We start from the raw sequence: 15864 nt of genomic DNA on the forward strand, positions 1-15864 counted from the left end.
AGCTGCTTTCGACAGCACGAAAAGGAGCTGCCTCTATGCCGCGATGTCTGAATTTGGTATCCCCGCAAAACTAATACGGCTGTGTAAACTGACGTTGAGTAACACCAAAAGCTCCGTCAGGATCGGGAAGGACCTCTCCGAGCCGTTCGATACCAAACGAGGTTTCAGACAAGGCGATTCCCTATCGTGCGACTTTTTCAACCTGCTTTTGGAGAAAATAGTTCGAGCCGCAGAACTAAATAGAGAAGGTACCATCTTCTATAAGAGTGTACAGCTGTTGGCGTATGCCGATGATATTGATATCATCGGCCTCAACACCCGCGCCGTTAGTTCTGCTTTCTCCAAGCTGGACAAGGAAGCACAGAAAATGGGTCTGGCAGTGAACGAGGGCAAGACGAAATATCTCCTGTCATCAAACAAACAGTCGTCGCATTCGCGACTTGGCTCTCACGTCATTGTTGACAGTCATAACTTTGAAGTCGTAGATAATTTCGTCTATCTTGGAACCAGCGTAAACACCACCAACAACGTCAGCCTAGAATCCAACGCAGGATAACTCTTGCCAACAGGTGCTACTTCGGACTGAGTAGGCAATTGAGAAGCAAAGTCCTCTCTCGACAAACAAAAACCAAACTCTATAAGTCACTCATAATTCCCGTCCTGCTGTATGGTGCAGAGTCTTGGACGATGTCAACAACGGATGAGTCGACGTTGCGAGTTTTCGAGAGAAAAGTTCTGCGAAAGATTTATGGTCCTTTGCGCGTTAGCCACGGCGAATATCGCATTCGATGGAACGATGAGCTGTACGAGATATACGACGACATCGACATAGTTCAGCGAATTAAAAGACAGCGGCTACGCTGGCTAGGTCATGTTGTCCGGATGGACGAAAACACTCCAGCTCTGAAAATATTCGACGCAGTACCCGCCGGGGAAGCAGAGGAAGAGGAAGACCTCCACTACATTGGAAGGACCAAGTGGAGAAGGACCTGGCTTCGCTTGGAATATCCAATTGGCGCCACGTAGCGAAAAGAAGAAACGACTGGCGCGCTGTTGTTAACTCGGCTATAATCGCTTAAGCGGTTTCTACGCCAATTAAGAAGAAAAAAAGGCAAAAATGCATCTCAAGCCGCCAATAAAATTTGTGCAGTTTATGGACCCGATACAGTTTCCATTTCCACCGTACAACGATGGTTTCAACGTTTTCGTTCTGGCGAAGATGCGCCACGCTCCGGAAGGCCTGTCGTCGAAAATTGCTAAAAAAATCGCTGAATTGGTCGAAAGAGACCGACATAGTAGTAAAAATTCATTTCAAGTTCAAAAAACAAAAAATTCAATAAAAATTCCGCAAGACTTTTTTGACAAGCCATTATATCTCACACATTTACTGATATTTTCGATCAAAAGTCAACTATAGGTACTGGGATTCAAATATTCGGTACATAGAGGTTTGAGCAGTTTTTGTTGGATTTCAAGAATTTTTGATCATAAGGTGGCATCCACTAAAGGTGTTATTCGTTCAAAGTTTTATCCCGTTTTATTCATTGCTTCTTTTTTTTTATTAGTGGAAAGTGAAAGAATCAATTGGAATTTAAAAATGTGCTATATGGGAAGTAGGCGTGGTTCTTATCCGATTTCGCCTATTTTCGCAACGTGACATAGGATTATGAAAATTTGTCAAAACCGGTCAGTTGGGTCCCGAGATATGTGATTTCACCCTAAGGTGGGCGGTGCCACGCCAACCGTCCAATTTTCACAACGGTTCTCATAAAACCTTCTCATACAATCTCGGTGGTAAAATGAACTATCTTTGGTGTACATATTTAGTTATTAATTTATTGCGCTTTAGTAGTTTTTGAGGAGTGAGAGGGGTTATCATCCGATTTCATTCATTTACACACTGTACGGGAAGTGGCGATTTGGGAGCGTGGCTTTGGTCCGATTACACCAATCCACTAACTCGAAATTTTTTTGTACTAAGAAACCCGCATATCATGTTTCATCGAGATATCTCAAGTTACAGCTTGCACGGACGGACGGACAGACAGACAGTCACCCGTGTTTCAACTTTTCTCGTCATACTGATCATTTATATATATATTATATAAAATTATATCTATCTCGTTTAGATTTAGGTGATACATACAACCGTTCGGTGAACAAAACTATTATACTCTGTAGCAACAGGATTCAAGAGTACAATAAGAGAAATTTCGCCGAATTGCTCATATTTGCTTATTATCATATGGCATTATGAGGAAATGGGGCGGCCTCATAATTATTGGCACCTAAATGATGCTCTCTACGAATGTATTAAGTAATTCTTAAAATTTAGATTTCTTACATAAAAAAATGTAAAAAGAGTATGTTTAAATGAGTTAAGCTTACACCCACTCTACCCGGGAAAAACTGGCGCACCGTAGCTAGACACCAACCCTCCACACCACCAATACACCACACCTGGGGACACATTGAATTTCACCACATCAGATGTCAAAAGGATTGGAACATCGCTATTATTTTGACCACATTCGTCATCTATTATTCGTGCTATACAAGTCGCCCATCCACAAACGCTTCTTATTTTCCACTCCACACTGTTCCACTCGCGCCGACAACACATCCTACTTGGATTCGACGCGGTATATTATTAAGCCAAACATTGTACCACAAACAAAGTATAATTTTTAATAAATTGTAATAAATTGTATTTCAAATACACAACTATTTTTTGATTTTAAACACTCGCGCGAGTGTAAGTGCATAACATCAGTGGTTTGTATTCCCCAATAAATTGGGTCGTTATTTGTTCATGGTCCTTCGAGCCATCCCGGCCATTCCGAATGGAACTATTGGTCTCAGCCAAAGAAAAAAAAAACTTTTAAAATCGTGATAACAAACTTTTAGAAAGACGATACAAACCACAAACTAAAATAAAACAAAAACCAGTGCAGTGGCGAAGCAAAAAAAAAATATATATATATATACATATATATATATATATAATAACAATAACAATATACATATATAATGGTGTGGCAACCAAATAAAAAACAAAAAATTAAAATTTGGAAAAAAAAACTTACCAATATAGTGTAGGCATATGTATGTACATATATACATGAGGTGAGAAAAAACTTTCAAAGTATTAAATCTAATAGAAAACAAAAAGGAAACAAAAGAAAGTGCAAACCAGTGCAGTGTTTTCATGTAAATATACATATGTATATATACTCACGGTGGATAAAAGAGAAGGTGAAGTGACAAAAACAAAAACAAATTACATGGAAAAACAAAATTTACACAACAATTCCAATAAACAAAAAAAAAAATTAACAACACAAACGCGCGAAACCTAAGAATAAAAGATAAATTGAGCGCAAAAAACTAAAGCACCAAAAAAAAAAAACACGAAAGAAACGGTGCGCTAAACTCACAAACTAAAAATACAAAACATAAATCAAAAGCAAACACTGTTCGGCGCGAAACCTAAAATCAAATACAAATAAACAAAAACTAATAACCGGGCGCGGGCAAAACTTACTTTAATGCAACAATACGCACAAGGAGCCAAGCAGGTGGATACATGAGGAAAGGAATTGGAACAAAAAGAACAGGCATACTATCCATAACAATATACCCTACAAAACTAAAGTGAGCGTATTCAGTTCATTTTATTTTCTTTAATCATGTATATACATATGTATGTAAAAATTTGTGGTTTATATAAGCAATATTATAACGCTAATAACGATTCCGTTGATTAGTTCGGTTAACCAACATTTTGGATTAAACGAAAATAATCCGATCTTACATATATCTACTTCTATGTATATATATACATCTGTATATATACACTTATATAATCAATTTATGCCTATTTATGCTTAGCAACACCTCTTCTGTTGAAAAAAAAACAGTAAGCAGTATAAGTAAATAAGCAAAATAAAATTTAAAAACACAACCAGCAATATCTACAAACAAAACTAAATGCAAAGATACATACATACATATATGCTTATTGACACACTATATACAAAGTATATATACATACATACATAATAAATACATTTCCTAACATTTTAAATTAAAAATACATATTTACATATGCACTAACAAAGGAAAATACCCTTTTCCCATTTTTTCTCGTTCCCTCACCTTTGCGAAAAAATAAAATATACGTACAAGTATAAACAAACATATGGCATTCAATCTGCCAAATACATTACAAAACAGAAACAAAATAAATATATTAACAAAGTGTATACGGAGCATACAGGGACATTACCCAATTCGCTTTCGCGCTCTCTTCCCAGTGCGAACATACATATGTACATGTACGGGATCGAATCAGCTTATGCTGGGTACTAAATATCAAATTATTAAATTATAATTAATTTTAAAATGAAAAAGGCAATTTCCTTTTTTGTAAATAACTAAACGGTTGATAAAGTAGCACGGAATATTACAAAATACATTTATGAAAACCAATACAAAAATCAGTTAAGTAAAATCTTTATACTTTGTGAACACTGTATATACAAACATACATACATACATATATTAAAACATATAAATCTTCAAAGCCCACATTGGCATCTATTCGGCAATACCTCTTGTTCTTTGACAAACAAAAACAAGCAGGATTGCGTACAAAAAGCGAATTGATCTCTCTAACGAGCTCTCAATTGCACAAACATACATACATACAAGCCCTTGTATTAGGGTATACCTAAATACTAACATAAGGACGTTAAGGTGTTAATAAATTAAAAGTGCGGATATTTTCAAACTTAAAACTAAAATAAAATAAATAAATAATAGGTATTATTTTGCAAAAATGGTTAATAACGACACTAATCAAAATACACGTGCAGGAGCTACACGCCCAAAACAGGTGGCTAAATTTATTTCAGAAAGTGACTGTTTTTTAAGATACTGCACTAGATTTGCATCTTCACCGGTTCACGAAAACTCGGAATCGCTACTAGAAATCAAAAGTCAAAATCTTAAAAATTTTTGGACTCGCCTCCAAGCGGCTCATGACGCCATTGTAGAATCTGACGATACAGTTCTACCACAAAATTTTAAATTATCTGCTTCGAAGAAACAGAAGCTATGATCTCCGATCAACTAAAGCTCATTAAAGCAATTGCACCTACTCCCCACAGTAGAGTAGTGCTGCCACAAATAGACAGTCAAGAGGCAAGTTCAGGCATCCACCTCGAGGTGCCGGCATGTGACACAGAAACATTCTATGGAGGTTATGAAGAATGGCCGTCCTTCCGGGACATGTTTACAGCCGTTTACATCAACCATCCACAACTATCAAAAGCACAAAAATTGTATTACCTCCGATACAAAACCAAAGGTCCAGCAGGTATAATAGTAAAACAGTTCGCTCTTAATGACGATAATTTCAATTTGGCTTGGGAAGCTCTAAAAGCAAGATACGAAAATGAAAGAATACTGGTCGATAAACAAGTAACGACACTAATGAATTTGCCAAAAATTAAGAAAGAAACAAGTGTAGAATTCATCAAACTTGAATCCACTGTTTCTAATTGTTTGTCGGTTCTATCGACACTAAGTATTCCCACAGAGAGCTGGGACCTAATTCTGGTAAGTATTTGCACCGCCGCATTACCAGAAAACTTTCGTTACTTCTATGGGAGCAATCGCTCTCATCACGAAAAAAGTGCCCAACGTGGCAACAAATGAAAGATTTTCTCACCATCCAATATGAAATTGCGGAAAGGTTAGAAGAAAAAATAATCAAAACTAAGACCATTAAACACGACCAAAATAGAAGCTTAGACCTCAAGCTAGAAGCAAAAACAATTTAAACAAAAACTTTTACAAAACACAATCGTTCACATCCGAACAAAGAAAACATACGTCATGCGAACTATGCACAAGAGGACATAAGCTTAAAACTTGCGAGAAGTTTAAAAAATTAAACATTAACGAAAGGAACAACTTTGTCAGATCAAAAAGACTCTGTACAAACTGTTTGTCCCATACACACAATCTTAAAAGTAGCAAAAGCAAATTTAATTGCTCATATTGTCACAAAAGACACAATTCAATGCTTCACTACAGCATTTTACAAAAAGAACCACGGGTTTAATTGCAAAAGCAAATCACGAAACCCAAAATTCGAAAAATTGGCAAGAGACACCTTGCTGCTCAGATGCACAAAAATCTCAAACGCTGCACAGCGAAACACGAAATGGACTAGATACAGAACTAGTCACCACCATACCAACTCAAGTTGAGTATAATAAAAACAAATACCTTAATTCACAATTAAGGAAAGTTCAAAAGTTAAGAAAACTTACCCCCATAACGAACAAAACTCTAGAAGATCGGTATCGTGAAGACTTCTCTAAAGCCACAACTAAACGATCACAAAATGGCCGGTACGTCGTACGACTATCACAAGAGCCACAATTTTCAAATATTCCACAAATTGGTATAAAAACAAAGTCAGAGTTACCACTGACAGTCAATATATTAAAAGCACATAACACTTTTCGGCCCCGCAGGATAGCTTTCGCCAACAATGGAAAAAAACACACAATTCTGAACGAATACTTAAGCGGTGGCGCACTACTAATTACAAATTTACACTAAATTACAAATTTTCCAAAAAGTCGAAAAATCGACACCTATAATACAATATAGGACAACTCAAAATTAACGTTCATGGACCACTATATTCTCTATGCGATACTGTGACGCACCTGGACTTACAAAAGCAAAGGTCGCTCTTATCGCATCTACATAAGCGCTCCTCATATTGGCGATTATGGGAATCAGCTGTAAAAGGCTTCAAATTAATTGTGAAAAATTGTGTCATTGTAAACAAGAGTCGATTCACTGTGCTCTCGCAAGATTCCTCTAATTTCATAGTCCTAAGTGAAGGGCTAAGGAGTACGCATTCTGGCCACATCTGAGCCAGGCGTGGAGTTACCATCCTTCATAAGCCGATATCGCAGAAAAGGCAAATAATCTTAACCTAGTTTTGCAAACCGATGGTAAAGAAATTTGAAATAAGAACACAAATATAAACCTATCAAAGAAACAACCGCAAATATAAGCAAAAGCAGTTACAAACTCATAAATCCGTAAAATATAGTTTCTTATTGTACGCACGTAAAAGCATATGTACATACCAAATGCTAAGTATGTTTAAAACCAAAGCCGTTTCCAACTTTATAGCATGTGTTCTGTGCCCTCGGCTACTCTACCAGCAGTACGCCGAAATACATGCAACAGTATGTACGTAATACTAGGCAAAATATTCGCCTAGGGGGCCCAGGATGTTTAAATGAGTTAAGCTTACACCCACTCTACCCGGGAAAAACTGGCGCACCCTAGCTAGACACCAACACTCCACACCACCAATACACCACACCTGGGGACACATTGAATTTCACCACATCAGATGTCAAAAGGATTGGATTATCGCTATTATTTTGACCACATTCGTCATCTACTATTCGTGCTATACAAGTCGCCCATCCACAAACGCTTCATATTTTCCACTCCACACTGCGCCGCGGAGTTCCAACTTTGGCTTCGATCGTCATTGTTCCACTCGCGCCGACAACACATCCTACTTCGATTCGACGCGGTATATTATTAAGCCAAACATTGTACCGCAAACAAAGTATAATTTTAAATAAATTGTAATAAATTGTATTTCAAATACACAACTATTTTTTGATTTTAAACACTCGCGCGAGTGTAAGTGCATAACATCAGTGGTTTGTATTCCCCAATAAATTGGGTCGTTATTTGTTCAGAGTAAAACGTGAATTTGTTTAAATGTTTACCGTTGCACAATCCCCATCTTAAAAAATTTCAATTTGACACAAAAATTCCCATTCACATTTATTGAAATTATTTGTTATATAAAATGTGATAAAAGAAGAACCGTCACATAAGCCATCTACCAAAAAGCCCGAACAATACCTAAGGATTTGGTTTGGATAGGTGAGCCCGTTCTTAAGTTATAAAATTACAACGAAACATGGCATCACTTTATATACTATGTACAAGTATATAAAATATAATATATATAAAACATACATATATGTATACATAATTCAAGAACGGCTTAACCGATTTGGTTGAAAATTAGTGAGGATTTCTTCTTTATTGGCGGAGACACCGCTTACGCGGTAATAGCCGAGTTTTCAACAGCGCGTCAATCGTTCTTCCTTTTCGCTATTTGGCGCCAATTGGAGATTCCAAGTGTAAAGTCAAAACAATTCATACATCTAAAAAATTATAGTTCTAATCTTAAGCATATGTTCAATATTCATGTAGAAATCATTTGAATATTTATTTCCTTAAACAAAAAAATAACCAAATACCAGCAGGATACAGAAATTTTCGTTTTCATATGCTATATTAGGGTTTATACTGATAGTTGTTACTGAAGAAGAAAAAGTTGAATCCTTATTTGAGATGAGTGCATAATAGCTCACAAATATTTAAACGCTAATAATCAAGTTTGAGTTTTCTTACGGGCGCTACGCTCTGGATTTTAGCCGTCGATTTTACTATATGATTAGACAAAAGGCGTAAAACGCGTGTGTTCTCCACGCTATAACAAGAAGCAAAGGTATGTGTAACGATAAACGATGCAGGATTCTGCAGAAAGTGTGACATATTTTACATATTATTTATTTATTATCACATACATAATATATTTTTGAAACAATTGTTATATCTAATATATTTATGTCTGCACTATTCTTTAAGTGGTTTACGAAAACAATTAAATAAAAATGTAGATTGTCAATTTAACTTTTCCATTATATTTTTATAATGATTAATGATATTCCTGACAACAAGGAACAAGCAGATCCGCGGATTTAGGCTAGTTTGCTTTATTCCTTAGTTTTCAGTCCCCAAAAACCTTGCAATGCTCCAGAGTGTTTAGGCAACATTTTTATAGGGTAGGTTAAATAAACTTTAACTTTCACATCAGCTGTATGGTGAAAGTACTTTGCCTGTTGGGATATAGTGCAGGTCGTGTTGGTGCATTTTGTTAAACGCCAATGATCTAAGGCCTCCACTGCCTTACCAAAACTGAACTGACCCTTACCTTCTACATGGTCTATAGTTAGGAATTAACTTTTCGATTATGGTTTGAAGCCTGGACAGGAGATGACACTCAGCAACACTGACCAATAGGCATATGTTATACTACTTCCATCCCTTAAAAGCCATGGAATCAGAGTACGTTTGCTTCACATCAGCACTTAACTAGTGAGGTTGGTACAGGTTGAGAAAACTCCCTCTTTACGCTAGCGGTCAGCTAGCCTTTACATTGTAAACGATAACCTTAGAAGCGTTAAATGATCACACATTTTTTAAGGAAATTAACGAGGAAAAGACAGAATCGGAATAAAAACAAGGAGATCGGTAGCACCACACTGATTTATCCGTGGGAGTGTAAAATCTAGAGTGCCGAGACCGTCAACCGCCATAGCTACTAAAGCGGCTAGTGTAATCTCGTTTTAGGGTGCATCAAGGCTAGTCTTTCTTGCCGAAACGCTAGAATGGATAAGGCCGCTGAGAAAAGGAAGTGACCATAGAGCAACAGAACAGGACGTACCTCAAACGACAGTGAAGCAGCAAAGATCATATGAGAAAACAGGGAATGCCCCAAAGATTAGCGAAATCGACTGCAGTGGGGAGGATAGCGCCATCTCACGAGAAGAGTGAAAAACGGTAGCTGCAGCCATTTCCGCTGTTTTCATGAAGGTGATCAGAGGGAACTCTCGGCCTACTCCAAGGGAAGCCGACCGGTCAATTACGCAGCCACAATGTGGTCACCTGGATACCTTCTTCTTCTTTATTGAAGCAGACACCGCTTACGCGATTATAGTCGAGTTAACAACAGCGGGCCAGTCGTTTCTTCTTTTCGCTACGTGGCGCCTATTGGATATTCCAAGCGAAGCCAGGTCCTTCTCTACCTGGTCTTCCTCTGCTTCCCTCGGCGGGTACTGCGTAGAAAACTTTGAGAGCATTCCATTCGTTCATCCTGACAACATGACTTAGCCAGCGTACACCCTGTCTTTTAATTCGCTGAACTATGTCAATAATATCTAATACAGCTCATCGTTCCATCGAATGCGATATTCGCTGTGGACACCACGCAAAGGACCATAAATCTTTCGCAGAACCTTTCTCTCAAAAACTCGTAACGTCGGCTCATCAGTTGTTGTCATCGTCCAATCCTCTGCGCCATATAGCAGGGCGGGAATAATGAGTGACTGATAGAGTTTGGTTTTTGTTCGTCGAGAGATGACTTTACTTCACAATTGCCTACTCAGTCCGAATTAGCACCTGTTGGCAAGAGCTATGTTGCGTTGGATTTCCAGGCTGACATTGTTGGTGGTGTTTACGCTGGTTCCAAGATAGACGAAATTATCTACGACTTCAAAGTTATGACTGTCAACAATGACGTGAGAGCCAAGTCGCGAATGCGACGACTGTTTGTTTGATGACAGGAGATATTTCGTCTTGCCCTCGTTCACTGCCAGACCCATTTGCCTTGCTTCCTTGTCCAGTCTGGAGAAAGCAGTAAAAACGGCGCGGGTGTTGAGGCCGATGATATCAATATCATCGGCATACGCCAGCAGCTGTACACTCTTATAAAAGATTGTACCTGCTCGATTTAGTTCTGCAGCTCGAATAATTTTCTCCAGTAGCAGATTGAAGAAGTCGCACGATAGGGAGTCGCCTTGTCTGAAACTTCGTTTAGTATCGAACCGCTCGGAGAAGTCCTTCCCGATCCTGACGGAGCATTTGGTGTTGCTCAACGTCAGTTTACACAGCCGAATTAGTTTTTCGGGGATAACAAGTTCAGACATCGCGGTGTAAAGGCAGCTCCTTTTCGTGCTGTCGAAAGCAGCTTTGAAATCGATGAAGAGGTGGTGTGTGTCGATTCTCCTTTACGGCTCTTTTCCACGAGTTGGCGCATGGTGAATATCTGGTCGGTTGTTAATTTGCCAGGTCTAAGGCCACACTGATAAGATCCAATCAGTTTGTTGACGGTGGGATTTACTACCATTTAGCAGGCTGGAGAAGTGTTCCCTCCATAATTTTAGTATGCTCTGGGCATCGGTCACTAGATCACCTTTGGTGGTTCTACAAGAGTATGCTCCGGTCTTGAAACCTTCTGTTGGTCGCCGCATTTTTTCGTAGAATTTTCCAGCAGTACCCCTGTCGACCAGGATATAGCTGGAGAAAACTAGTCAGAACACTTCACTTCGGACTACCTCAAGATATCTCTTGTCTCCTAGCGAATACGTTCATGGTGAGGCCTGTAATGTTCCTGTTAAGGAACATAATTCACTCCAAGCAGTTTCTGCGTGGATATTTTAGGAGAAATACTTACAGCTCATTTACTCTCGTACGCTCGGCAACACTCTAATTCTAACTATGTCTGCTACCAGTCTGGTAGCCCTTATATATTTACTACATCATTACCAAAGCAACGCTACTCGAACATACGAGTTTCAGTGTTGCGTAGTTTTTGGCATTCGTGTTAGCCACAATATTAATTAGCCAAAACGCTTCCAAGGCACACCGCTAGCAGTGAGTGGCGTTAGAGTTTTCGACTAACTGAACTTAACTACATGTCTTTATTACATTAAGTAGGAATACTATCTTAAGCACGCTTTAGTTTAATGACAAAAATAGGCGAAATTTCTGTAATTGACAAGACAAGATTGACATAACTTCTATACCGTTTATGGAAACTTTCAACTTTCTCAATTAACTTAATAAAATAAATATCTAAGAAATTGAAATATGAATATACATATTTGAAATGAGGTATGTGGTTTTAATATTATATCGTTAACGTACCTTCAATTCTCGCTTCAGAAGAAAGTCGTGTATAATTAACTAGGGCTGCTGTTTCTAAACTCTTCTTAATCATCATACGTACTTCTTCTGGTGGTACGGGTGTAACAATGTCTTTCATGAGTACACGCTCTAAGAGAGACAGAGTAGCTTTTAAAGCACCTTCCGGACGACCAAATGGAAAACAAAAGCGAAAATTCGTTATTTGATATTCAAGTAATATCCGAAGTCGCTCTTTAATTTCAGCGAACTTTTCCTTTTCCTCGTGCGTTATGCTGCCAACGCCATCGGGTCTATTAATATAAGAGACCATCATGTTTCTACAGAATTACTACTTATAAGTAAATATTCGTAAGTACCTATTTCCATGCACATGGCTAGCACAAAACGCAAATGAGTAATGTATTAACGTGGGGTCGATCATATACTGTTTTTCTGCCCGATCTAACAAATCTGATAAATAACACAGATGTCTGTAACAACCACGCACTCCATATCGCGCACAATATTCATCGAGCACAAAGACCTGGCCAGGACTGAACCAACCCTGTTAGATTGCCAGAATTAATTTGTTGAAGATAAATTCATTCTTACAATTATTTTTTTTTTAACTTATTTAACGCACCAATGACGCATAGGGATCGTTAAGACGATACTCGAGCGTGAGATTTTGTAGTACTTTGAAAAGAGCAGCGTGGTCGAATGAGCAAGGATCTGCACTTATATAATCTTCCATTCCATGCTTTCGAGCTTTGTCGGCATCTGCACTTTGAAACAAAAATTAGGTTTATAATTTAGCGTTGTTCCAGGTTCCTATTTGATGTGGAATAATAAAAATTATAATATATTTCCAGAGGGTTATCTCCCTCATACTAAATTACAGCAATAATCTTAAGTCTTATTATACAAATGTACATATATATTACCGCCTTGTATTTTTGATATCGCCGAGTTTTTATCCTGGGTTACTGGAGGCGTGGGCTTGTGCGATTGTCCCGTAGCCCTATACATAGCCATGACCCAGAGACTACATTCATTTTCATCATCGCATGCAAAAACAATACTATCACCTTCTCGAACTGCATTGAAAAAATAACGGCCTCCATTTAAGTCTATGCCAAACATTAAATTGGCTGCAATGCGAAATAAAGGAAAGGATGTTTTCTGTTACGGCTCTAGAGTATTAATTTAAACCACCTACCGCTCGCCGCTTCTATGTAATCAACTGTATATCCATCCAATTGCATCATTTCCGATGGTTCAGACTTCTTCTCTTTGTAGCTACACATTGCGAATGTATACTGGGACACCTGAACTAACACGAAATACCGTTTCTTCCACTTCTTCCAAACTGATTTACCAATTGCATGAAGGTACCTGCAAACAATAATTTCATACATTTAAATCAGAGAACAACTATCACTTCAAATTATAGAATATAACTCATTAAATCAAATTTCAAAAATTTTCTCTGTAGCCGAACCAAAAATGTCTAAGGTCAGCGTTTATAGAAATTTCAAGTTTTTATTACACTGGTTTACAATAAATTCGTGACTGTGATGTTAGAGGCTGTTTCTTGTTAATTTTGAATTTTCTAAAACCGGAAATGATAGTAAGTTATATTTCATAACACGACGGGTACTGAGTCGAAATCCTTCAAATCTGGAGTGTTCTCTTCCATCCGAGCAACATGACCTGACCAGCTCAGCCGCTGTTTCTTGATTCGCTGTCCTATGTCAATGTCGCAGTATATCTCTCTGGTTCTGAGTTGGCATTCAAACCACGACCATTCACTAAAATGCCAAATAGCGGAACATATAGGAAAATTTTGAACTTGTAATTAGGACACCTCAAATACGTCATAGGCCTCTTAGCACATCAGTCGCAAATTTTTCCTTCAGATTTGTAGAGTATTGTTTTTGGTCTCTTCTATCTATGGAGTATCAAACTTAACTTGATTCACTAGTGTCTGATTTACTAAATCTCTCGTTTATATATATGAGTAAACATACTTATGTACGCATTGCTGTATACTTACCCACAGTGCTTCATATTTAAAGGTTTGTCCAACCGACAAGCAATCTTAATTCGGAGGTCTTGATCTGGAAGATTTTTGGTCACCACCAGTCGATGCCATTCGGGGGACTAAAATATATTGACGAATTTTACATAAGCACCGATGTGTAGAATTCTCTATAATACCTTCGATGAAAGTGGTGTTGGTTTTATTGTAACCTTGCCCAGTTCCTTGTCTTCTAATGCCAACATCCCAGGGTTTTCTGTATATAGCTTTACTTTAACTATTGGCAAGGGGTGTGTTGTTGTGAAGTCACCTTGGGTATCCCACCTAAGTATTGAATATACATTTTACATAATGAAATCACTTCTCAATGAGTTCAGTTGTTCAGAACTATTATTGTATGTATATAGTACACTCACATTGGTTTTGAAGCCTCCGCTTGATCGGTTTGTAGTTTTTCACCATTTTCTACCTCCATGGTGCAATACACAATTCGATTGGGCGCCAAAGATTTTAGACCCTTAACTTCCATGACAATAACTTCCAATTGAAATGTAAGTACAACATCCAATTTCGTTAGTTGCGTTATGCCCTCATCTACATCACCTTCCAATTTTGAAAGTGAGCCATGTGATCGCAGTATCATCTTCCTACTTAAATACACATATAGCAACAAATTAAAATTATACCAAAAACGAATTCTTGTTTCCTGTAGAACACTTTCTTAGTTAAGATACTTTTCGACCTTCTTTTTTATAGTTGCAACATAAATCATTTCAAAATTGTTTTGTTAAGATTTCGACTGTATTGTGCTTTATAGCGATTTTGTATGCCGTTTCAAAAATATCTAGTGTTTTTTCTTTGATAATATATTTAAGTAATTGAAAGATGTCGATAAAAGTCCTGTATCGAAAATGACGAATTTATCTAAAAAAACTTAGTAGAAACCCTAGATTAGTTTAAAGAGGCTTCTCGAAACATTAATTTTCTATATACCCCATCATCTCGGTAGTAGTTCAGTATTGACTTTGGGTTTTAGTTAGTTTAACCAAATACTTAAAACAAATATAAATATGTATAAATACTAAATTATTTTAAATAGCTTATACTTACAGAAAGGATGGAGTGCTGCAATAGAAAAAGTTATGCATTTAATAACTTTCAAAATTTTCACATACTTACAGAAATATGTACCTATGATTGTATCGTTTGAGTTTTTGTAATCCATATTTGCTATCCATATTTCCCTTAGATACTGGTAAGGACTCCAAATTCGCCATTAGCAGGTTTATTGATGATTTTAACTCCTCAATATAAAGAGACTCCATCTCTTTTAGAACAAACTTTGGCATTAGTTTTCGGTTCTTTTCCATTTCACTAACTCGTTGCATTCGACCGTCTAGCTCACGACGGATTGCAGCTGCTTGCTCATCGGCTGAATCCAGCTAAAAAAATTTTATTAATTCGTTTATATAGAAAAATTTTTTTCTCTAGTCCAGATTCTGGTAGAGGAGACTTGTGTCGGTTATTTGAAAGTTCATCTATAAATTTTATTTTTTTAATTTTCTTATTTAAATAAATACCAAGTGTTTACACATACACATGATTGTTGGTCGCAACATTGTTGCGTATTTATAGTGAAATAGTCATGTGTAGACAAAAGCAGCATCGGAGGTATTAAACACATAGTCAACGGCGAGCGACAGACTGCATGTGTCAAATATTAAAATACACACGTTCTTATAGACACAGTTACTTAGACAACATACGCACTTGACTTCACGGCAAAAAGCATGCAGTTGTTGCTGTTAAATTAAATTAAAACCTCTTCTAATTTTGCCGACGGCAATGCAGCAGTAGTGTTGCTACTAATATGGGCAATGTAAAATTATTGAAATTTCTAACAAATCTAATGTTATTTTACCAACAGCAGCATAAAATAGCCCTGATAT

At 37.4% G+C, this 15864-nt stretch overlaps 1 protein-coding gene across 13 annotated transcripts in view; it reads right to left on the reverse strand.

Moving 5' to 3' along the window:
* The window catches only part of LOC126765666 (calcium-dependent secretion activator), a 130693-nt gene that overhangs the window by 104636 nt on the left and 10193 nt on the right, over positions 1-15864 (reverse strand). For 5 of the 13 annotated variants that reach the window (XM_050483248.1, XM_050483249.1, XM_050483250.1 and 2 more), the window contains exons 3-11: positions 15026-15040; positions 14332-14562; positions 14095-14239; positions 13931-14037; positions 13094-13269; positions 12819-13025; positions 12518-12654; positions 12252-12439; positions 11896-12185 (exon numbers count right to left, since the gene is read on the reverse strand). In XM_050483248.1, the coding sequence (XP_050339205.1) occupies positions 11896-12185; positions 12252-12439; positions 12518-12654; positions 12819-13025; positions 13094-13269; positions 13931-14037; positions 14095-14239; positions 14332-14562; positions 15026-15040 (1496 nt within the window). Of the gene's footprint in view, positions 1-11895; positions 12186-12251; positions 12440-12517; positions 12655-12818; positions 13026-13093; positions 13270-13930; positions 14038-14094; positions 14240-14331; positions 14566-15025; positions 15041-15094; positions 15358-15864 lie in introns of all 13 variants that reach the window. The other 8 variants (XM_050483244.1, XM_050483243.1, XM_050483237.1 and 5 more) reach the window with 5 other exon arrangements.

The sequence above is a fragment of the Bactrocera neohumeralis genome, unplaced genomic scaffold (genome assembly GCF_024586455.1).
Source record: "Bactrocera neohumeralis isolate Rockhampton unplaced genomic scaffold, APGP_CSIRO_Bneo_wtdbg2-racon-allhic-juicebox.fasta_v2 cluster11, whole genome shotgun sequence".
Lineage (NCBI taxonomy): Eukaryota > Metazoa > Arthropoda > Insecta > Diptera > Tephritidae > Bactrocera > Bactrocera neohumeralis.